The sequence below is a fragment of the Alexandromys fortis genome, unplaced genomic scaffold (genome assembly GCF_014885135.2).
Source record: "Alexandromys fortis isolate MF-2015 unplaced genomic scaffold, M_Fortis_MF-2015_v1.1 scaffold_26, whole genome shotgun sequence".
NCBI lineage: Eukaryota > Metazoa > Chordata > Mammalia > Rodentia > Cricetidae > Alexandromys > Alexandromys fortis.
The window spans coordinates 7,406,719-7,430,443 of record NW_026067894.1 but is presented as its reverse complement, the minus strand read 5'-3'; the positions used below and the strand labels follow the sequence as shown (position 1 = coordinate 7,430,443).

General features: G+C 53.3%; 2 protein-coding genes across 2 annotated transcripts in view; one reads left to right on the top strand and one right to left on the bottom strand.

Annotated features, from left to right (window-relative positions):
• The window catches only part of Slc30a2 (solute carrier family 30 member 2), a 10,037-nt gene extending 6,733 nt beyond the window's left edge, over window positions 1–3,304 (top strand). The window contains exons 7-8 of the mRNA XM_050153208.1: window positions 879–1,013; window positions 1,339–3,304. Coding sequence (XP_050009165.1) covers window positions 879–1,013; window positions 1,339–1,478 — 275 coding nt within the window. The 3' untranslated portion in view covers window positions 1,479–3,304. The remainder of the gene's footprint in view (window positions 1–878; window positions 1,014–1,338) is intronic.
• A 968-nt stretch (window positions 3,305–4,272) lies between these two features.
• Window positions 4,273–20,496, bottom strand: Extl1 (exostosin like glycosyltransferase 1). The gene is made up of 12 exons (XM_050153198.1): window positions 20,412–20,496; window positions 18,877–19,651; window positions 12,818–12,908; window positions 12,497–12,604; window positions 11,134–11,253; window positions 10,518–10,650; window positions 10,261–10,367; window positions 8,270–8,359; window positions 7,529–7,615; window positions 7,105–7,265; window positions 6,068–6,236; window positions 4,273–5,915 (listed from the first exon to the last, which is right to left on the bottom strand). Exons 1-12 carry the CDS (start codon window positions 20,473–20,475, stop codon window positions 5,733–5,735), a joined length of 2,088 nt encoding a protein of 695 aa, XP_050009155.1. The 5' UTR covers window positions 20,476–20,496; the 3' UTR covers window positions 4,273–5,732.
• Window positions 20,497–23,725: the final 3,229 nt, after the last annotated feature.

The window sequence follows — 23,725 nt, the reverse complement described above, 5'->3', positions numbered from 1 at the left end:
AAACACTGAGGTTGTTTTGCTTTTAAAGATTTATTTATTTCTTATGTATACAGTGTTCTGCCTGCATGTCTGCCTGTGTGCCATAAGAGGGCACCAGATCTCATTACAGATGGGGTTGCTGGGAATTGAACTCAGGACCTCTGGGAGAGCAGCCAGTGTTCTTAACCTCTGAGCCATCTCTGTAATCCCCTGCTGGTTTTGAGACAGGGTCTCTAGATGCAGCTCAGATTGGACTGCGTCAGCCTCTACCATGTTGAAAATATAGGTGTGCACCACCACAGTTGCCAAGAGAATCCACACCAGTCCGGTCCTTTCCCTGGGTGCCATGGGTCCCATGGGTCTCTGGGCGCCCAAACCCTGCTCCTGCCTCAGCCGCAGCACTGAATGGTGTCTGGAATTCCCCATCTAATCCACACGGTTGCCCCACGCTTTTGGCCTTGGGGCTTAGGCCCAAGCCATGGCTTTCTGGGGGGGGGGGGGTCAGGACAGTTGGAAAAGAGTAGGGTGCTGGTTTGGGGCTTCCAGCTGTCTTCATCAAGATGTCTGGCCTCACAGGGCCTGGTGGGGCCACACCTGTAATCCCAGCACCCAGGAAGGTGAAGCAGAATTGGGGACCGAGATCAGCTTGGGGGTACATAGCAAGACTCCGTCTAAAATCAAATAGACCCCCCATTTACCTGTGAGCAGAACAGACTCATGGGCTCAGAGTTTCCATTCTAGACACAACTGATAAATCCGTGAGGTCATTCCAGTTGGTGTAACAGGACAGACTGAGGGGTGGGAGCCACAGGGGACCTGCTGGCTGGCCAAGGCGGCTCTGGAGGAATGGATCGCAGTGGGAGGGTAGTGTCCTTCACCACTGTGCTCGCTCTTCCCAGGGACTCCCAAAGGTGTGGACTTCACAGCCGTGAAGAATCTCCTGCTGTCCGTGGATGGGGTGGAGGCCTTGCACAGCCTGCACATCTGGGCGCTGACCGTGGCCCAGCCGGTGCTTTCTGTTCACATAGCTATCGGTGAGTGAAGGTGAAAAGAAGCTGCCAGAGGCCCCGGCTGTTCCTGAGGGTGTGCCAAGCTCTGGCCACACGCTGAGCATCCAAATGCCCTTTGAGCCTTACCACTGCATTTATGGAGAAAGATAACGGAGGCCTTGTTTGGGGGTGGTCTGATCACTTCTGCAGGAGCAGGGGGTGGTGAGCGGGTGGGGGAGACACTTCCAGCTGTGAGGCCAGTGCTTTTCTTGCTCTCGGGCTTGTCTGGTTCGAGATAGCCCCTGGCATTGCTTGTCTCCTATCTGTGCCCCGGGGGTAGACTAAGCATCCCACTTTTCTCTCTTCCCAGCTCAGAATGCCGACGCCCAGGCTGTGCTGAAGGTGGCTAGGGACCGCCTCCAGGGGAGGTTCAACTTCCACATCATGACCATCCAGATTGAGAGCTACTCTGAAGAGATGAAGGACTGCCAGGAGTGCCAGGTCCCCTAAGACTGACTATCTGGTCAGACACCATCGGAGGCATGGCCAGGACGCATGGTGATGCATTGAGTGTCCAGCCAGGACCCAGGTTCAAGGCACAGCCTGCCTTGGTCCACGCCAGTGGGACTCTCATTGACCTCCTATGAGCCCACAGGATGCCTCTCGTTGACCTCCTATGAGCCCACAGGAGGCCCCGGAGGCAGATGAGGATGTCCTTCTCCAGGACTGTGTTTGGGCTGGATCCTCAGCTGGCGTCCTTCCTAATGCCCCAGCTGGAAAGGCACAGAGGCACGGAAGGGGACTCTGGGGTGTCCTATACATGTCCAGACACCTGACTGGGCAGGCAGGCTCCCTTTTGTAGGGGTCAGTCTCTTTGATAAAAGAATTTTGAAACAGACTCAGAAAGATACTTTGAAGACCATTTTATTAGATTGTGGGAGGAAACACACACAAGCCAGGCAAGCTGTACATCTCAGTAGGTGCTGCGAGGAGGAGGGAGAAGGGAGAAAGAAAGCCGTGCCTTTGAGTTAGGGTCAGCAGTGTAGTTCTGTAAACAGCTGAATAGCTGTAATGGGGGTGTGTGTGTGCGCGTGTGTGTTAACAAAACACTGAGAAAGCTTGGCGTGTTGGGGGCGAGCGGACTTAGGGCTTTAGTTAGTTTGGGGAGATGACTCTGGGTAGAGGCCTACCATAGAGACAGGAATGGCACCTGGGTTTGGATGCTATGCACCTTGGACTTAGTGGGAGGTGGAAATAGGGTCCCTGGGGCTAACCAACCAGCTAGTCTACCCATATCTGTGCAATCTAGGTTCAGTGAGAGACTGTACCTCAGAAAAGAAGTTGGAGAGCAATGGAGGATGCAGTGTACACGAACACACACAGATTAAAAGAAGAGATAAAAGGGGGGAAGCAGAAATCATGCTTTTGAATTAAAATTTGGGGAAACAGGCTAACTTAGCAGTTAGGTCTCTTAGCAGAGAGCCAGAAGTACCTTAATTAGGGGAGAATCGTGCCCTTTGCCCCTTGGCACATGTCTGGGTACTGTCGGGCCCAACTGAATGAACTCTACAAAGAATGTGTGTGGCAGTCAGAGGACAACTTGGGGTTCTTCTCAGCACTTCATTGTGAGTTCCTGGAATCAATGACAGCTTGTCAGACCTGAGCCACCCTTGAGGGAGGGGACAGTGGTATGGAATGTTCTGATCTTTGGAGCAGGTTAGAATGTTCCATCTTTCACCCCGGGCCAGGGGTAGAACTTAGCTTCCATTCTTCTGACCAGGAAGAATTGCTTCTAGGAGACTGTCCTCAAGGACCCCAGCCCCCCACTTGCTTGCCTTTCCCCAGTTGGTCCCCCCTGCAGCCCTTGGGAGCCCCTGCCCATAATGACTTACTGAGGCCACCCCTGAGATGTGGGGCCAAAGGGCACCTGAGGCTTCTCTGTGTCTTGGCCACTTTGACTGTGGGTCCCATGTGACTTCCTGGAGGAGGCCTCTTAACCACAGAAGGACCTGGCTGGTTTCTTCCTTCCTGGTACCCCAGCCCAGGAAGCTGTCAGAGGTCACTTCTCAGTGTGGGTGACTTACATAGAAACCTGGAACTTCGGGACACCTCCCCCACGGGCCTGTGAAGACAGCCAAGCCTGCCACATACCTGGTCATTGTGTATGGGTCACTTTGATCAGTGTCCTGGAAAAGGGACTCTGCAGTTAAAGCTGTTGTCAAGGCCAGACCAGCTTCCCGGCCTCCTGTCTTCACTGCCCTGGCAGGTAAGAGGCTAAGTGTCCACCTCCACCAACAGCATCCCACTTTTAAAATAAATGGCAAGCATCTGTTATATGTTTGGAGTCTGGTCTTTAGGGTTTTTGAATTTTTTATGTGTATGAGTGTTTCACCTTGTAGGGCATGTATGTGCACCATGTACATTGGAGGCCAGAAGAAGGTGTCAGACCCCCTGGAACGCAAATTAGAGGTGGTTGTAAGCCACCATGTGGGTGCCGGGACTGAAGGCAGAACCTCTTAGCCCTGAGCCATCTCTCCAGCACCTTAGTTTGGTTTTTGTTTTAAGACAGGTTACTCAGGTACCCCAAGATGACCTAGAACTCCTGATCATCTTAAAGCTTTTATATACTTTATTTTTATTTTATGATGTTTGCCTGCACGTATGTCTGTGTGAGGGTGTCAGCTCCAGAACTGGAGTTACAGACAAGCGTGAGTTGCCACGTGGGTGCTGGGAATTGAACCTGGATCCTCTGGAAAAGCAGCCAGTGCTCTTAACCACTGGACCATCTCTTCAGCCTATTGTCCTGCAAAGGTGTCGCCTGTCCCCGGGCTGGCACTGGCACTGGGTGCCCTCCATCCTTGGCAGGCTGCCTAGACGGCAGCTGTACAGATTCCTCACCCTCAAGTGCTCCTGACAGTGGGCCAGGCCACGCCCCCACTTTAATCTCTAGTCCCCTCTTGTACCTCAAGCATCTGACAACTCCTGGCTTCCAATAAACGGCCCACTTTCCACACAGGGCTGTGATAGGATCCAGGAAGGACCTGAGTCACACAGGGGCCAGGAGGGATGCTGGAGAAAGGGGGTGTGAGGCCTCAGGGGACAGACTGTTCCGGCCAGCAACCCAGTCACGGGAGTTTCCACAGTGGCTCAATCCATCAAAGAAGGAGAACACCTGATACCTTGGGCCTGGGTTAGACCCCACCCCCACCGTCTGGAGTCACCCCAGGCTCCCACCACGCTCCCCCTTGACCCTGAGCGCCCGCCACACCAGGCAGCTGCTGCGCGGGTATTTATAGCCTGAGCGTGAGTGGGCAAGGACACGTGCTTTATTTCGGAAGTGATAATTCCAGTTCCAGGTGGACGAACCCAAGAAAAGTCCCTCCCAGACTCCACTCTCACCTACAGGACACCGAGAACAGCCCTCTCTCCCCGCAACCAGCGCAGTTGCGAACAGCCCAAGCTCTGAGTGTGCAGGCCAAAGTGAGCTGTCATATTCCTCCCGAGTTTCCAGACTGGGGGCTACACACACCCGTGCCTCCACTTCCCCTCAATTCACCCTCTGGCTCAGTCTTTAACTCCATAGTCTGGCACTGTGGCTCACGCCTGTAACTCTGCTTGGGAAGCTGAGGCAGTAAGCCTGGGTTTACAGAGTCAGACCTTGTCTCACTTCTCATGTCCACCCTCCCCCGCCCCCCAAAAAATTGAAAGCCAGGATGTAATGGCGAACACTTTTAATCCTAGCTCTCTGGAAAGCAGAGGCAAGTGGATCTCTGTGAGTTCGAGGCTAGCCTTGTCTACTGAATGAGTTCAGGACAGACAGGACTATACAGAGAAACCCTGTCTTGAAAAAATGAAAAACGAAAGAAAAAACAAGAAAGCAAAACCAAACACCAAACTCCATTCCTTTGAAGGGAGAGTAGTGCAGCTGACCTCTAGTGGTCAAGGTTGGTAGTGCAGTAGGCCAGTTTGGTCGCTCCAGAGACCACCAGCATTTGCCATCTCTGGCACACAACACCCTAAATTCTCCAGTTATTCCTGAGTCCTGGCTTCTTTGCTCACTCTTGATTGAGCCTGGCAACCCTGGTGTCTACGGACGTCTGCTTTCTTCGTGGACTAAGAACCCCAGAGCAGGGGATGGAGTTTTGTCTCATGCACACTCTGCCCGCCCACTTTCCACATCGCTGACATCCAGTCAATACTCTTGTAACTATAGGTCAAATATTTACGATGAGCGAGGCGGTGGTGGCGCACACCTTTTAATCCCAGCACTCGGAAGGCAGAGGCAGACGGATCTTTATGAGTTCGAGAACAGCCTGGTCTACAAAGCTAGTTTCAGGATAGCCAGGGCTACAATTGAAACCCTGTCTCAAAAAAAAAATAAAAATAAAAAATAAAAAACTTACGATGCACCTGCCAGACCAAAGAGAGGAGGGTAAGATCCGCCCTCCGGAGCTCCCAGGCCCGTCCTGAGGCCCGGCGGTGTGCACAAGGACTCAGTGTGAACCGTGCCAGGGCTTCGAACCACCAAGGAGGTGAGTGGGCATGCGGGTTAGGAATGGATCAGGCAGAGATACAGAGAAAGGCATTTCTGGGACCGGGATCGGCTTGTGCCCCGGCCTGTGTCAAACGCAGATTCGCCTCAGCCAGGAGGAGACCCCGCCCCTCAGGGCGCCCTGTCGTGCCCGGCCAACCCAGACGTGACTTCTATCCGTAAAAAGTTTTGATTGGTTGTCTCCTGTCCAGCAGGCAGGTGCAGCGCTTTACCTAGGGTTTCTCTAGACTGCGGTACTTCTTGCGTTGCACGGACACCGGGTCCTTGAACAGCACCGGGTCCATTCGCACTCGAGAGGACACCAGAGGCATGTGGCCGAACCTTGCTGCCACACGGTTGATGCAGTCCTGAGCCAAAGGCTGAGGCTCGGGTCTGGGCCCAGGTCCCTCAGCGACCTAAGAGGTGGAAGGGAAACGTAACCGCGAAGCTTGTCTGAGCCCTCACCCCTGCTGCGGAGAGCTGGATTAGACTGCAAAAGAGAATCCGCCCTCTTTCCTTTCCCAGCCCGTGCTTTCCTAGTGCGGACCAGTCCCCGGGGTCCTCTCACCAGCGGAGCGGCGTCCTGGCGCTGCCTGCCATAAGGCACCTTGATAGGGGGCAGCCTGGTGACAGTTGCTACCAGGAAGTTCATCAGGACGTCCACACAGGCAGGTGTGTCGTCTACCAGGGTCCTCAGGGCCTTAGTCAGGGAGTGGGTGAAGAGGGTGTGGTAGTACCTGTGAGGTGTGAGGTAGGCCTTAGGGGGATGGGAAAGGCTGCAGGCAGGATCCATTCACCTTCCTTGGGCCCCAGACCTGAAGCTGTTTTCCAAGACCTGTACTCCGCCTCCTCACAGGGAGCTCCTGTCCTGGGCATGACCAGGCTCTCCAAGTGCCCTGTGGCTTAGGAGATGGGCAGTGATGTATCCTGTCGTTACAACCCCTCCTTGGGGTCCACCTTCTGGGCTCCCAAGTCTGAACTCAGTCAGACTTGGTGGCAGGGGGAGTATTAGATGGTTCCAAAGCCATCAAACAGGGCTACGCAAAGACCAGCTTCAGGGAGGCTTTGTACAAGCTGGGCCCCCTTTGCACACGAGGATTATCCTTCTCCATCCTGAGAGCCAGTTCCGTGATACATGGATGAGGTTTAAGTGCATTAAAGAATCACTTTCAAGAGGCCCTGGAAGCCAGGCCTGGTGGGGAACAGTGTCTGTAATCTCAGCCCTCAGCTGCATAGGGAGCCTCTGAGTCAGGGTTTCCAGACATCCCAGGCTGACCTCAAACTCACCACGCAGCTGAGTGCGTCCTTAAACTCCTGATCCCCCTGAGCCAATGCTGGGATTACAGCTGTGTGCCAACATGCCCACTTTTAGTCAGGATTGGGAATGGAATCCAAGGCTTTGCACAGGCTACCCAAGTGCTCTGACCAACTGAGCTAGCTTCCCAGCCCAGCTCAAAGAGGAGAAGCCCCCAGATCACATCACTGGGAAGAGGTTTATCTAGGCCTTGAGCCTTGACTCCAGACATCAGGCACCCACCCACCCACTCCTGGGTTGGGACTGGAGCCTCTGGCCCTTTCTCCCTGTGCTGGGGCCAAAGATTGCACCTGTGGTAGAAGGCAGCCGTAGTGAGGGCCATGGAGAATTCATTGGCCAGCTCAGTACTGTAGTCCCAGACACCCTGGGCCTCGTTCCAGAAGTGGTTCCACGTCAGAAAGCCGACCATTCGCTCAGGGAAGCTCTGCCACACCGCAAAGGCAAAGTCCACCTGCAGAGGGATTTAAGCGAGCTATGAGGAGGAACTTCCTGACCCAAATCCTTACAGCCTATGAGGGGAGGCCAGCCTGCCTGAGGGGCTGGGGCAGAGCTTAGGGGATGGGAGCCATTGCTTGGAAGTTTAGTGTGTGTTCCTGCGAAACTCGGGGGAACTTGCCCAGTCAGGAGCAAAGGGTTGGACCTCAGGGCGTGGGAACCTGACGTGTCTTTGGTGTGTCCCCACCACACCGGAAGTCTCTCGGGTCCCGCCCTCACCTCACTGGTAGAAAGAGTGCTGTGGACATCGAGGCTGAGGATGGCATTGGTGCTGATGTTGTCGTACGGGAAGAATCGATCGCTGGCCTGTGGTGGGGCGGAGGGAGCTGAGGGCGTCTCAGCATGAGAAACACCCGTCAACCCCCACTCAGTAAGAAGAAGCCCTTCAGATAAGGTGTAGAAGGGAAAGCCAGAGATGCAAAAGCCTGCCCACAAGCTTAGAGGGCAGTTTCCCCTTTGTCTCTAAGGACCCTTTAGTTGGCATCTAGGGTTCCCCCTATTATCACATCAGATATGTTATTTGAAAAAATCCGACTTGGTGAGATGAGAGTGTCTGCCTAGAAGACCACGGCATGGGCTACGTGGTGTGGCATTGTGCGGGTTCCCAGCCCCCCCCTTCCAGCCCACTGTGTTTCTCTCTGCAGTATTTCTCCACGAGCCCACTTTCCTCATCTGAGACCTCACCCCTTATCTGAGACACCCCTGAAGCCTCTTGCCTCACATATTCTGGGAACCTCAGTACTCTGTATTTTCCAGGGCTAGAAGTGGAACCCAGGACCCTACACAGAGCAGGCAACTGTGTACCAGCGAGACCCACCCTAGTGTAAGAGCTTCGGTCCAATTAGACCCGCAGCTGGAACCCATGGCCTGACTCCTTCAGACCCATAGAGAAGCCCAGCTAGGCTCAGGACATCCCGAGTTAGTCCTCCCTGGTCCCCAGTGGGAGTCCTCCCTCTTCACCTTCCTGTGCCCCTCAATGACTGTCAAGGGCACCGTTATCTCAGGCCACCTGTCAGGGGGTGGCTCCTCACTGCTCCAGAGGATCAGGATCTAGGAAGAAAGGGGATGTATCTGAAGTCTGGGATTGGGATTAGAAGGGGATTCTAGGGGATGGTCTTTCATAGGGTGGATGGAGCACGGAGCACGGACAGCAGCTACTTCTGCACGTGTGGGAGCGGGGACTTGGATACGTGTCCCTTCACTGCCACCTTCTGGAAGGCAAGAATTCTGGCTGAGACAGGTGGTGGTGAATGCCTGTAATTCCAGCATCTAGGAGGCAGAGGGAAGCAGATCTCTGAGTGGTCGCCCTAGACAGGGTCTCTTTACACAGCCGTGGCTGTCTTGGAACTCACTACGTAGACCTGGCTGATCTTTAATTCAGTCTGCCACTGCTCCCAAGTGCTGTGATCACAGCCGTGTGTCACACTTTACATGCCATCCCCTTCTTCCCTCTAGGGTTTGTATCCTTGTCCTTGTCTGCTCAGTCCCAATGCCCCAACTGGAGAGAGGCTCCCTCTTCACCCTGGCCGAGCTACTCCCGTCCTTTGAGAGTCAACCTGGAGTCTTTGGTGGGTCTTTGTTTTTGCTTAGGTGGATTTATTATTTTATGTGCAGGAAGGTTCTGCCTGCACGTCTGTGCACCAGGTGCCTGCCTGCCTGGTGCCTACAGAGGTCAGAAGGGTCACCAGATCCCCTAGAATTAACGTCACCAATGGTCGTGAGCCATATGGGTGCTGGGAGCTGAACCTGGGCTCTCTTAAAGGACAAGCATTCTTAACCAATGAGCCATTTGTCCAGCCCTGTTTGTTTTTGTTGTTATATGGCTTTTGAGATAGGATCCTTTTTTTCTATTTAAGAATTTTATTGTAAAGCTCCTTTACAAGTTTTAAAGATGGAGAGATTCTATTATGATTTTTTAATGATATTAAATAATAGCACGACTTAGCATGTCAGTCATCTATGTAGGCTCACATTCTTCTACTTTAATGTCTACTTTCATATTTCCATTTGGTTTGCAGAGCAAGGAATTCTGGCCATTAGTGGTTTACTTTTAACAGATGATCACAGTGTTACCAGAGATGGTTTGTGACTTTAGCGTAGGGCTTGCTCCCTTAAACCCTGTCTACCAGCTAAGCATCTGCTCTGAGGCCCCTTCCTCTGCGATTACCTTCTAAGGTGTGGTCGCACCAGCAGCCTACACAGATTTCAGTGTAAATAAGGAATTTATACTAACACTACTCATATGTAGCCATATTTTAGAAAGCAACTTCTGCTTTTTATGTCTACTGGCAATCTGGTGTTTTTGGAGTGGTCTGTTACATAGAGGCAGGATCTTATTATGTAGCCTTGGCTGGCCTTGCACTCACTGTGTAGCCCAGGCTAGCCTGCCTCCATCTTTCAGCACTCACTGTGTAGCCCAGGCTAGCCTGCCTCCATCTTTCAGCACTCACTGTGTAGCCCAGGCTAGCCAGCCTCCATCTTTCAGCATCCTTCCAGCTCAAGTGCTGGAATTATAGGCATGAGCCACCACACTTGGCAACCTGTGTTCTCTGGAAGTGAGACTGGACAGGGTCGGTACCAAGAACTGCTAACATTACAGACCAAGGGGAGGAGTCCTCCCCTGTTCTTTCTTTGGTCCTCAGCACTGATGCTCAGGCCTGGTCTCAAGGTGAGAAAATGAATGAGTGAATGAATGAATGAGTGAGTGAATGAATGAGTGAGTGAATGAATGAATGGATGAATGAATGAGTGAATGCTTCCTTCCAGCCCCACCAAGAAGCACCACCTCTTCTAGGGCTTCGCCAATTCTGATGTAGTTCAGGGAAAGAACAAGGAACCTGAGACTGAAAGCCTGCCTTTCCCCCAGACGTGTGGTCATCTAGGGCCTTGCTCTGCTCCCTGCGTCCACCCTGGGCCCCAGGGCTCCAGCTGTCAGAGGGGGGGGGTCAGACCTGGGCACAGTGCTGGGAACCTGCCACCACCTGGATAAGCTTCAGCAGGGGCTCGCCAGAGACCCCCACCCAGATCAGGGCACTGAAACTGCTCTTAGGGCTGGACCCTGGGGAAGGAGACACAGGCAGTTAGGAGGGAGAAGGTGGAGCCCCAAAGAACCAAGAGAGGTATTAGAGTTTGAGAGTATCTACAGACAAAACTGGAACAAACCTGGGGGAGCTGAGGTCACCTCAAGCTGTCCCATCCCCAGACATACCCTGTTGCAGGTGATAAAAGGGGAAGTCCTTTAGGCTCGTGGAAAAAGTAGGGAGAGCCAGGAGTGCCCCCGGGGGGCTGTTCCACATCAGTGAGGGGTGACCTGATGCACCCCAGATCCTGTCCTGAATGATCTGTGGAAAGAGGAGGCGACTGTCAGGCTGGCTAGTGTGTGGGGTTCAGACAGCAGGCTATGGGTGGGGCCTGAGAAGGGGCAGAGCCTGAAAGAGGCGGGGCCTGAGGAGGAGGGCGATGGGAGGAGATACTCTACCAGGACCACTTAGCCCCACCCCTTTCCCTTGCTGGTGCAGAACACCCGAGAAGCTAGAAGCCAGAGGAGCCTGCTTCTGTAGCGGGATTGTACAGCTGACAGATGGCGACATGGTTTTCCCTCCTTTCCTCACTCCTCCCACAGACACAAGTTCTTCCAGCACTCCAGACTGCTTCTACCATCCATGAGAGCGAGCCTATGCTTGGAACGCACAGGCCACAGACAAGGGCAAGCTAAGACTAGGGGAAAACGTGTGCCCAGGACCACACAGCCATCCGTGCCTACCACAACCCAGGAAGGGAAGGGCTGAAGCGAAGCCCGGGGCCCCTGCACAGGAGTCTCTCACCTCTAGTGTGGTGTGGACGACTTTTTGCACTGAAGAGAAGTAGGCGGTCCACAGAAACTGGGTTTGCTGGCGCAGGGAGAGAATCCGCGAAGGGAGCATTTCACGGAGTGCAGCCAGGACCTGAAGGCACAGCGGGAGAGGAAGAGGAGGCCTGGGGTCTGGGTTCTGGCCCTGACTGACCCGGAAAGGAGAAAGCTTATGTCAGAGCTCTGGGAACTCGGAGCTTCCATGATGTGCACCCTGTGTTTAGGGTTACACAGACCTGGTTTTAAGTGGCACTGAACGTTAGGTAAGGTGGCACGTGTCAAGAGGCGAGGCAGAAGGTCCTTGAATTCAAGGTCAGCTTGGACTAAGAGACCTAGTCTTAAAAAAAAAAAAAGAAAAGAAAGAAAGAAAAAAAAAAAAGAAAGCCAAAAAACCAAAGGGTAGGAGTGGCTGAGGATGGGGAGGAGGAAGGGAAACGGGGACTCGGTTGACAAAGTGCCCGCAGAGCATGGACAAAGCTATGGGTTTGATCCCCAACACCACATAAACTGTCACCATTGATGCATGCCTGCAATCCTAGTATTCAGTAGCTGGAGGCAGGAGGATCAGAAGTTCAAGATCATTGTAGGCTCCATAAAGGATTTGAGGCCAGCACAAGCTACACAAGACCCTATTCAAAATACCAAATTGGAGAGGGGGAGGCAGTGACTGTCACAACACCTCCAGTCCCACTTTCCCCATCTGTAGAATGGGCACATTAAACGCTTCCTCATAGTTGGTTATAAAGACTCAACTAGAAAATGCCCATTTAATGTTTAGGTCATGTGGAGACTCAATGGATAAATATAAGTGTTGTGTGCATGCGTGTGTGCGTGTGTGTGTGAGCCCAAGCATGCTCATGTATCTGTTTCTTTCTGACACTATCCCAGGCTAGCCTCAAACTTCCTATGTAGTTGAAAGGGACCTTGAATTCCTGATCTCCCTGCCTTGTTATGTATCCTGTTGGGGTTGTAGGTGTGGCCACCAGGCTCCGTTATAGGATCTCCATTGCTGCCTTTCAGGCCTCCACCTAACTCCCCAGACGCCTCAAGGCAGCTCCCATGTATTCTTCAGATCTAAGCAAAGTCAGTTCCATCACGGGGTCTTAATTCATTTCCTTTCAGCAGAGCTCCAGAGATCACCTGATCTAACCTATCCCATTGTAGAGATGGGGAAACAGGCTGAAAGTGGCTCAAAACTTGCTCTCACCAAGCCCAGAGTCTCCACCTTCATCTGTATCTATGGGAGCCCCTGAGGGAGGCAATGGGGATAGGAGGGGGCCAGGTTCCTGGGGTCCCTCCCCTGACATGCCCCCCACCAAGGTACCCCCCTGAGCTACCTGCAGCGGGAGCCTCTCATCAGCAATGATGGCTGCCTTGGTCCAGTCGATGACTTCGGAGAAAGGCAGCTCCCAGCGCGGGCTAAGGAGCACAGGGATACATCCGGCCTGGGGGGCAGGGCAGTCACTGGGGAGCCCAGCCCCTCCCTGCACAGACTCACCACCACCCCAATTCACAGTAGCAGTCCCTGCTGTTGGGGGAAAGGATAAGGAGGGTTGGGGGAGACAGGGACCCCCCCCCTTCCTATGTGCATGTGCCCAGCATTCCAGCACTCGAGGGTGGAGGTGCAGAGGCTGGGGGATATTCAGGTTGGGATGTACCTGAAGGGCTTGGAGGAAGCAGGAGGCAGCAGATCGGTGGCCAGGAATGAGGCAGAAGGTGGCATTGGGTAGTGTTTCTCCTGGGTGGGTCCTGAGAAGGTACAGGAAGGGCTCTGGGCATGGGAGCCCGAGACAGCTGCCCCTCACTGTGCTTGGCGGCCCCAGTGGCCTTGTCACAAGATGTGTCCTCAGACAGCCAGACAGCCACACACTGACAGTAATGTAACCAAGGGCAGAGACCTGGCCCTGGCCTCTCCTCCACTCACTGCGGCTGGGGACTCAGAAACGATGCCTGCCCTTGGTGGCCTCAGACACCTCCCTCCTCTTCCTTGTACCTCAGTTCCTTCATTTACAAAGTGGGAGGTTATGGGTCTCGTGTCCTTCCTTCCACGTCCACTCTGGCCCAGTCCTCCACGTCACCCCAGTGACCCCCACATCCAGTCCTCCCCATCACCCAAGAGACCTCCACATCCAGCCCACCCCACCACCTGAGTGACCTCCACATCCAGCCCACCCATCACCCGAGTGACTTCATCCAGTCCTCCCCATCACCCTAGTGATCTCCACACTCAGCCCACCCCAAGTGACCTCTGCATCCAGCCCACCCCATCACCCGAGTGACTTCCACATCCAGCCCACCCTGTCACCCGAGTGACCTCCACACTCAGCCCTCCCGCACTGGAGGCCTGGCCGTGAAAGGCTTCTCTGTACTGAGGTGGGCTGGGCCTCCAGCCTGGAACTGTACAGGAAGCTCTTGCCCACAACCCTGTCTTGGAGGACAGGCCTCCTCTGTTTCCCCCCTCCTCCTCCTCCAGCCTCAGAGCCATGATCAGGTTGTGCTAGTGAGTCTGAGGGAGCGCCCAGAAGCCACAGCCTCCTCAGAGCCACCTCTCTGGAACTGCCAGTTTAGGGAACCAAGGACTGCAATCTAGCTGGGGAAGAAAGGGCCAGAGGGGACCCATGGGTGCACACAGTGCTCAGTGAAGCGCATTAAGGGGCGACCCATGACCTCCTCAGCTGATCTCTGCTCTGAGTCAGTCCTCCAGCAGAACCAGGCAGCTCCAGTAGAGGAGACTTAGTCTCAAGGAGAGGGACTGGGCTTCCGTGAGAACAAAGATGTGCCAATCCCAATCCCCGGCTATTTCAGCCATCTGATGCAGGATAGGTTCGGGGTCCACCAGGGGCCTCTGGAAGGAACCACAAAACAAACCTCACCCCTTTGTGACATTAAACCATAGCTCTGGCCAGGCAGCCCAGCTCCCCACTCCTGCAGTGAGCTGTACGGAACTAAAAGGAGCCCACGGAGAGAAAAGGGGCCCACTGCGTTGACTGTACCCCTTGGCTTCTAGCTCCCTTCCATCTTATGCCCTCTCCCTCGTCCCGAGTGCCCTCCCTGTCCCACGCGGGAAGTTCCTTCTGCTCTACAGCAAAGACTTGGCTCAGCGTCACCTTCTCCAGGAAGCCCTCCTCGATAGCCCAGCCAACCACCACTCCTGTTCTAAGCGCTTTCCATGTACAAAGATCATTCTCGCAGCCACTCCCTAAGATGGAACAGACCGCCATCCTATCCTATCTGACAGGCGAGGAAACTGAGGCCCAAAGATGCCCTTGGTTCTGAAGTAGAGTAGACTACAGCAGTGTTGCTCAGCCATCCTCTGCTGTGGCCCTTTAATCCGGGTCCTCACATGGTGACCCAACCACAGAAATATTTTTGCAGCTACTTCAAAACTGTAATTTTGTTACTGTTGTGAATCATAATGTACGTATCTGTGTTTTCCGATCGTCTTGGGCGACCCAAAGGTTGAGAATCACTGCACTATAGCCTCCCCCGGCCTAGCACTGTACCACTGGTCACCTGCCTCCCTGACAGGGCTGAGTTAGCAGAGCACAGGGGCTGAGGGTGCTGGGGGTTGCGAGGAGGGGCCCTTGGGAGACGGTTCATTCCCCGCGTGTGGAGGTGGAGGCTGAAGGAACAGCTGTGTGGGGCTGGGAGCGACAGTCAGAGAGGGAACTTGTGTCTCTCTGTGCTGACCACCAAGTAGTCTGAGGCTAGTCTACTGTTTATGTTATGCGCCGTAGGCCTAGGGCTTCAGAGCCCATGGTGAATGGCATGGTTCTGCCCACAGCCACGGGGTTCACCAGAGCCTGTCCACGGCAGAGCCACAGCGTGGCTTCCATGGTTCCTAGGGTTTTGCAGTCACTCCTACCCTGGAGGAAAATACTCAAATTATTTTTAAGTACTGGGTTAATATGTAAAAAAAAATAATCAAAGTGTTTATATATCAAAGCATTTTCGGAGCAGGGCACGGAAACATCCACTCAGTTCACATTAACGACGGGAAGATGGGTGAAGAGTTTGACTCCTGGAGCCCATGTAAAGATGGACAACCTTGTCCTCTGACAGACAGACTAAACTTTTTCAGTGGGGAGGGGGGATGGGATCATGGCTCAACAAGTGGAACACTGCACACGAGACCTCACTTTGGAGGCTGGAGAGCTGGCTCAGCAGTTAAGGGCACCTCTTGCTCTTGCAAGGGACTCGGGTTTGGTCCCCAGTGCCCACATGGCAGCTCACAAACATCTGTAACAGTAGTTCCTCCAGCTCCTAGGAATCCAATGCCCTCTTTTGCTCTCTGTCTCTCTCCCTCTCCTCTCTCTCTCTGGTTTTTTTTTTTTTTTTTTTTTTTTTTTTTTTTTTTTTTTGAGACAGGGTCTCACTATGTGGCTCTGGCTGTCCTGGAACTCATAGAGATCCGTCTGCATCTACCTCTGCCTCCCGAGTGCTGGGATTAAAGGTATGTACCACCATCATCTGGCCTCTTGAAGTATCTTGCATACATATGGTATAATAAATGTATGCAAGGACACATACACATAAAACAATAAATAAACAAGTTTTAAGAGACCAGACTTTAGATCCCCCAACACCCAGCGAAATACTGAGGAGGCATGGCCGTCCACTTGTAATCTCAACATAAGGTATGGAGACGGGAGCCTACGAGCAAGCCAGCTAGCTGGACTTGGTGAACTGGCGAGCTCTGGGTTCAAGAGAGGGGCTCTGCCTCGGCGTATAAAGTAGAGAATAATTGGGAAGATAGCCATCAACTTTGGGCCTCCACACGCATGTGCCCACTTGTGCACATGGATCCCCACACATGTGTGGCCACATACATGTGAGCTAGTGTGCATGTATGCACAGGCATGTGCAGAATTTTTAAAACGGAGACGAGACTGGGCATGGTAGCACACATCTGTCATCTCGGTACGTGGGTGGTGGAGACAGGGAAGATTAAGCATTCAAAACCATCTTCATCCACGCAGTGAGCTGAAAGTTCTCCAGCCTGGGCTACAGGAGAACAAACAGAAAAGAGGTACTTGGGAGTACCTACACACACCCTGGGTGTACAGAGCTCCCCAGAAAAGGAAAACACAGAAGATGATGGAACCAGCGCTCGGCTCCAGAAAGGAAACCTGGGTGGCCTAGCCAGGTGGGAGGGGGACGTTTGAATGTGTACCCCTTTGTACCACTGGAATTCTTCGCACTGTGAATGAATCACCTATTCATAAAAATAAAGAAATTACAATTTCAGTGGGCGGGCCCTTATTCCCAAGCAACAGGAGACTATTCAACCAAGGTGGAGAAACACTGGCCCGGGGGCCGAAAGTACAGTTCTGAATCCCAACCCCACTGCAGAGTGCTTGATTGGAAAAGTGAGGGGATCTGGGGAGCAGAGAGCCCCTGGCATTCCCCACACACAACTCTCTGAGTCTGTTTCCTGTGCCCTGAGATGGGGACTCTTATCTCCTGCGGGTGATGCTGGGAGAATCAGCAGTCACGGAGGAAGGTGGGTACAGCTCAGTTCCCTGGGCAGCCACCACCACCACCACCTGCCTGCCAGCCAGGGTATGTGAAACGGGGGCAGGGACTGCAGTACCTCTTCCCCTGGCCAGTGCTTGCTTATTTGGGTTGTCCTCTGGGGCTGGTGTCCCTCTCTCACTCTGTCCCTAGGCAGCTGCCGGGTCCTTCTGAGAAACTGAGGCCAATGACTGCCACACAGCAGATCTTGGGAACAAACTCATCGTGGGAAACGCTTCCCGGAGCAGGGTGGCCAGGCATCTGCGGTCTCAGTCCCCACACTCAGGAGGCAAAGGCAGCAGAATTATTGTGTGCTCAAGGCCAGCGGGGTCTACCCTGAACCTTCCAAGTAGGTCAGGGCAAAACAACAACAACAGCAACAACCACACACATATCTACAGGTGGCCCCTCCTACACCAGAACAGTTTCCCTCAGCATGTACAGTCATAACTAAAGTTAGCTCAGAGAGGGCCTTCTGGTGAGCAAACAGAGCCAGTGAGGGCTCAGGGGGCAAAGAGAGGGCACGGTGACCCCGTCGTAGGAACCTTGTCATCACAGGAGAGTTTTCGGGAGGCTCTGGGCCCGAGGAGCCCCAAGTTCTCTTGTCTCCAGAAGGGCTGGCCCTGGGAATGACAAGGCAGGCTTCCAGAAGGTCTTCCAAGTGCCTCCAGGATTCCTTTCCCTTCAGAGCCCAGCGCCTCAGGCAGAGGCAGCACTGGAGCTTGGCCAGGAGAAGGAGTCCTGGGGGAAGCTGAGCTCAGAATAGCTCAACTGGAGGGTAGGGAGGGAGACCACAGGAGGAGGCAAAACAGAGATACGGGAAGACACCTGAGGACTGTAACTCAGGCCTGCCCTGGGGTGATGGAGAGGGAGCCCCAGGCCCACAGCCTGGGCAACTTAAGAGGTTGGAGTTGATGGCTTTCTGGAGACTTACAGGTTCACTAATTAGGGTGACAGGCTTCGGTCACTTAGTAATTAGGACGTGTGCCCCGCCCACCAGTACAGGCGGAGGGCTGTCTACACAAGCTCTCCAGGCATTCTCACTGGTAGGAAGTTCTTTCGATCTGACCTAAGTCATCTTTCTAAACTCAAAGGCTGTTATTTCCTTGAGAGATTAATCTCCAAAATTAGACACAAGAGCAGATTCCAGCTGGGACCAGTTACCAGTCTCTGTGGCTCCCCTGAGGCCTTCAACGGGAGTGAGTGATCATAACTCTTGCTTAAAACACAGAACTGTCATACTGAAGGCTCTGGAGACAGACAATTCTGGATTCAAACATTGGCCATGCTCACTCTGGCCCCGTGGCCACAGGTTAAGTTACCGAGCCTGTATCATCTTTACATATTTTAGTGAGAGCGATTACGTATAATTGTGTGTGTGTGTGTGTGTGTGTGTGTGTGTCTGTACACACACAGGTGTGAAGGCCAGAGATGGAGGCTGGGTGTCTTTTTCCATCGCTCCCCACTTTATCTTTTGTACACGTATCTATTTATTTGTGTGCATGGGCGCCTCCGTGCCTTGGAGAGGAGTGTGTGGTGTGTGGACATCAGAGGACAGTTCCCAGACATCTGTTCACGCTTTCTAGCTTGTGGGCTTGGGGACTGAACTCAGGTCAGGCTTGGTGGCAAGCACCTTTGCCCATCAAGACATCTTTAAATGCAGGGTCTCTTATTGAACCTGAAACCCACTCACTCAGTTAAACTCACTGTCAGGGGCTTTAGGGACCTTCCTGTCTCTACCTCCCCAGGACTGGGCATTTTATAGAGTACGTGGGGGAATGAACCCGTCTTTCTATTTGTACGGCAAAAACCATATGACTGGTCTCCCTCCCCCGTCTGCAACCATTGTTTATGGAAGTACTTACACCAAGTGAGTGACAGATAAATGTCTGTTACATAAAACATTACGAGTAGGAGGGACGGGGTAACAGGAATGGGGGAGGAGGAGGAGGAGTAAGCCATGTTAGGTGTCTAAGACTCTCCAAGGGAGAATTCCAAAACCCACCTTTCCATCCCTTTAAGACAAATCATTTTGGCGGAAGTCCACTCTGCTATCTTAACCCCATCTCGCCTGCTGCAGCTGAGACTGGTCAGGACTAGCTCCCTGGGACAGGATGTCACTCTTGTCCTTTGCTTCCTCCTCTGGACTTGCTGCTATCGCAGGCCCCCTCCCATTCAGCTCCCTAAGGATAGGTTTACTTACTGCTGGGGTCCAGGGTCTTGTTCACAGTGCCTGTCCCAAGGGCAGGCCGAGGCATGAGTGCGCCAACCACCCTTCTCCTCTGCTACTGCCAGTAAGGTGGCCCCAGGCTGGGGACTATGCTGCCGCAGCTGACCAGGGACCCCACCTCGCAGTGGTTGAGCTTCAGGAAGATATGGGAGCGCTACATCGAAGCCTGGTCGGAAGATGTCCGAGGAGGGGCTGGCCTCAGCTACCATCGCCTGTCCCAGCCTAGTGCAGGGAGCTGGGTACAGACTGAGGACCAGATGGTTCCGGCCCCCATTCCAGGACGGAGGTAGGGGCCCGCATGCTCCTCTATGGTCCTGGCTGGGGAGGAAGAGGTGGAGGCAAGCTTCTGCTGGGCTAAGTGCATAGAATCGGGAGCCTTCCAAGGAGTCCAGGATCCTGCGATGAGCCCCAGCGGTCGGTCCAGCTGAAGAGTGCACAAAGATCTTGAGGAGATTTCCCTTACATTTGGAGGTGTCAAAGCAGGCTCCCCAGGTGCAGCTGCTCCCCCGAGGGGCTTGACGAAGCTGCGGGGCATCTTCTGGGAGTGCCTCAGACTGGAAGAAACTCCGGAGGAAGGCAGCATCCAGCCAGCGGGGCCAGCCTTGGGAGCGCCCTGGAAGCGGCCTGGGTGGCACTGCCAGGCGAAGCGGGAAGAGTCCCAGGAGGATGAGGAGGAGCCAGAAGACCGACAGTGCCAGCCAGAAAGACTTTCTTCTCCACAGGGGCATGTGGCCATCCACAGCCGGGGCTAGAAGGAAGTTAGGGACTTCTGTAGCAAATGGGGAAGGTGAGGACCCCAGGGCAGGAGAGAGGGTCTGGGAATCCGCGTTCTGGTCCAGCACCCTCACTGCACAGACGGGGAGACTGAGGCTCACTGAGGGCGGGCTCCCTGCCTAAGTTCAAACAGCGTTATTGGCCACCTGTGGGAATGACCCCTTGTGGGAGGTCCTGGCTTTCTGAACAGGCCTTCTCATTGCCTAGCCAGCCTTTGTCCTCTCATCATGGCCCCTCTGCCCTGAGCCAGCGCTTGGACTGATGTAACCCTTGTCCAGGCCACAAGATCGTGGCCATCTGCCCTGGTGACTGAACTCCCTGACCTTACCCTTGACCCAGAGGCAGGCAGCCAGACTACGGAGAACTAGTCTGGGCTCATGGGGGTGGGTGGCTGGGGGTGGCCAACGGTGATGTGGAAGGAAACAGGGCTGGTTTCTCCCACTCCTGCCTCTACCCCAGCGGCCTTTGAGAAACCCTGGCTACCCCTGTAGCTTGGTGGTTATCCTTCTGTGGCAGAGCTAAAAATAGATCTTATGCCCATGTGGGCCACCGGGGCTAGCTGAAGTTAGAGTCTGGGTGCAGCCCATGCCTTCTGCCCGGGGGGGGAATGAGAGGATTCGGGATTCTGTTCTCCCCCTCTGCTATGGCCCCTAACCCGGGCAGCTCCCCGCACCCTCCGGCTGAGAGCTGTCACAGGGTTAGGGAGCTGTCACAGGGCAGAGGCCAAGACCTACGCTTCGATCCTGCTCCAGCCCCACAAGCGCTGCCGGCAGCTCCAGGTCCCACGCCAGTAAGCATCTGGTCCGTCCAGATCGCTTTCCTCGCTGCAGCCTGACTCCGCCCCGCCAGCCCTGATTGGCTCCTGGCTAGGAGGCAGGGTCTCTTAACCCCTTTCGGTCTCCTTTCCTGGGGTGCTGTTCTGTTTCGGTTTGTTTTCCTTTAGAGACAGGGTCTCCAGTACCCCAGGTTGGTTTCAAACAACCTTGCAGACAGGGACCTTGAGTTTCTGATCCTCCGAGTGCTGGGATTCCCAGCTATGTGTCGTCACACCTGGCTCTGGAAGACTAATGATGACCAGGAGGGGCGCCACACTTCACTGTAGCCCTGTGCTGACAGCTTTTTCTCTCCAAGGTCTTTACCTATGATTCACAGTCACATCTATCTGGCATTTTCCCTCTTGGTTATTGTTATTATCATTATCTATATTTTAAGTTTATTTTGTGGGGCTGGGACTGGAACCCAGGGTTCCGTGCCTACTAGACAGCGGTCCACCACTGAGATAGATCATCAGCCCAATTGTTTTATTATTATTATTTTATTAACTGTTGAGAGATCACCAGCCCAATTGTCGTTTTTTAATTTTATTTATTTTTTTAAAACTTTATTTAACTTTATTTCATGTGCATTGGTATAACGATGTCAGATTCTCTGGGACTGGAGTTACAGACAGCTGCAAGCTGCCATGTGGGTGCTGGGAGTTGAACCCGGGCCCTCTGGAGTCAGCGCTCTTAACCATTGAGCCATCTCACCAGCCCTATTTTTATTTTTTTATTTTAACTGTTGAGAAAAGTGAAGCTCAGAGAGGGGACAGACTCTCCCTAAGGTGACCCAGCTTGAGGTGTCTGGGGGAAGATTTGAACCCAGAGCCTTGCCTGATGGGGCTTCTGCTTGTCCCCCTGATCACTGGACGGAGCTGGGCAGTGACTACCTGCATCTGTAGAATGGATGAACAGCACCCTCCCTGGAGGGTTGCCTAGGTAGGTCCTAGTAGAGCCACTGGTGGGGGGGGCAGTTTATCCACAAGGAGGTACCCTTCCCCTGATCTGGGGGGGATGCTGACTTGATAGGAGAGCCACCGGGTGACCATTCTATACTCAGTGAGCAGCCAGCCTGAGGACAGGGCACAGCTGTGTGCCTAGGAACATCTCGAGAACAGAGTCGAAGGGAAACTTGCCTCTTGGCACTACGAGGTTGGTTGCTCAGGGATAGACAGCCGCTCAGGCAGACACCATTTTCACACAGAAGATGGGTGTGGGTATGTCCTGTTGCTGTCTTACTGGGGTGGCTTCCTCAGCTGCCTGGAATTGGTGGAGGCTTCCTTCCTGCAGGAAGCTGCCCTCACTCTCCTCCAGGTCCTCATGCCGTCTCTGCTTCTCTCCACCCTCTCTTCAGTCATCTAACAGATCCTTAGCAGCTCTAACTTGGACCATGTTCCCCCGGAGACACTAAATAAGGGTAGCAGTGTAAGTGACAACATCCTGAGCATGTTGGGAATGATGGGAAAAGAGATAGGATCATCATCCCCATTTTACAGAAGCAAAAGCCGAACTCAAGTTCCCTGATACTCTCTGCTTGTATTCCCATGCTTTAGCCAGTTCTTTTTTTTTTTCTTGGTTTTTCGAGACAGGGTTTCTCTATGGCTTTGGAGCCTGTCCTGGAACTAGCTCTTGTAGACCAGGCTGTCCTTGAACTCACAGAGATCCGCCTGCCTCTGCCTCCTGAGTGCTGGGATTAAAGGCGTGTGTCACCATCACCTGGCTGGTTTAGCCAGTTCTTAAACCATCTACTTGCCTTTTTTTTTAAAAAAAAAAAATTCTGAGGCAGGGTTTCTCTAGGTAGCTCTGGCTATCCTAGAACTCACTATGTAGACCAGGCTAGCTTTGAACTTGCAAAGATCTACCTGTCTCTGCCTCTCAAGTGCTGGGATTAAAGGTGTATGCCACAATACCCAGCCATTCCTTTTTTGTTTTATTTGTTGTTGTTTTTGGCTTTGTGTGTGTGTTTTTCTGTGTAACCCTGGCTGCCCTAGATCTCACTCTGTAGACCAGGTTGGCCTCGAACTCACAGAGCTCTGCCTGCCTCTGCCTCTGGAGTGCTGGGATTAAAGGTGTGTGCCACCACCGCCCAGTCCCAACCCCCCCCCCTTTTAAAAAATGTTTTATTTTTATTTGGTGTGTTTGAGTGTTTTCCCACATGTATATACGTGTACCGTGTCACACCTGGTGCCTTTGGGGGCTGGAAGAGGGCAGCAGATTCACTGGAACACGAGTTACAGATAATTGTGAGCCACCATGTGGGTTCTGGGAACCACACCTGGGTCATCGGCAAGAATAAGTGCTCCTTCCCGATGAGCCATCTCCCCAGCTCCACCATCTGCTCCTTTAACCACTAAACAAGGCAATCTCTCTGCTGAGTTGGGGGGTCCTATTCCACCCCTTGCTGTTAGAGGAGAGACCAGTATTAGGGTCCAGGGACCCAGGGGCAGAGAAACCCTCTAAGGAGTAATATTGACCTTAAGACTGGAAAGGAAGCAATACTGTTTATGGTTTTGTTTTGCTTTGTTTGGGCTGCACTGGATTGGAAACTTGGGGCTTCCATAAGCGAAGTAACTGCTCTCCCACTGAAGTTACCTCCCAGCTACAGAGCAGGTTTGGTTTGGTTTGGTTTGGAGGCTAGCCTTGAACACGCTTTGGGGTCAAGAATTACCTTGCCTTGCCCTCCCCATTGCTGGGATTACAGAGGTGGGACCACTGTACCAGGTTTATATGGTGTCCCAACTAACCCAGGGCTTTGTGTGTGCTACACTAGTGTGCTACTGAAGAGACAAGACTAAAGCCATTTTAAACCCAGGACTCGTCTTTATGAGAGTCTAACCTAGCAGCACCCCACCCCAGGCACCCTACCCCAGAAACCTGTAAATTCAGAGAAAAGTCTCAGCCATAACACTACCAACTGAGCCACCTTTCCAGCTTCCAAATACGTTTTTTGAGAAAAATCCCTGTCACTGTGAGGAAGTAAGGAAATGGTCACTTCATTCCACAGTTATTTAGTGAGCCTCCTCCTGTGGGCCAGGCAGCCCCTCAGGGCAGCAGGTAGCTGGAAATGTCCCCTAGCCTCATGGAGGCTTCTTTCCAGCACGGAAGCAGAAGACTTGGATGAAAATCTTCCAAAGTGTTGGGAAAGGGGAGGAGTGGAGATGTCAGGGGACTGCCCTTGGCTCCAGACACAGGGACAGACAGGGCACAGGTTCAGAGGCAGGCGAGTAGCT

Bases quoted from the DNA above. Each gene is read 5' to 3' on its own strand.
- Extl1 (XM_050153198.1), bottom strand. From the start codon at position 20,475: ATGCTTACTGGCGTGGGACCTGGAGCTGCCGGCAGCGCTTGTGGGGCT. The intron at 12,605-12,817 runs GTACATCCCAAC...CCTGCCCCCCAG, and splicing joins GCTTCCTCCAAGCCCTTCAG to GCCGGATGTATCCCTGTGCT. The intron at 11,254-12,496 runs GTAGCTCAGGGG...CTGTGCCTTCAG, and splicing joins ATGAGAGGCTCCCGCTGCAG to GTCCTGGCTGCACTCCGTGA.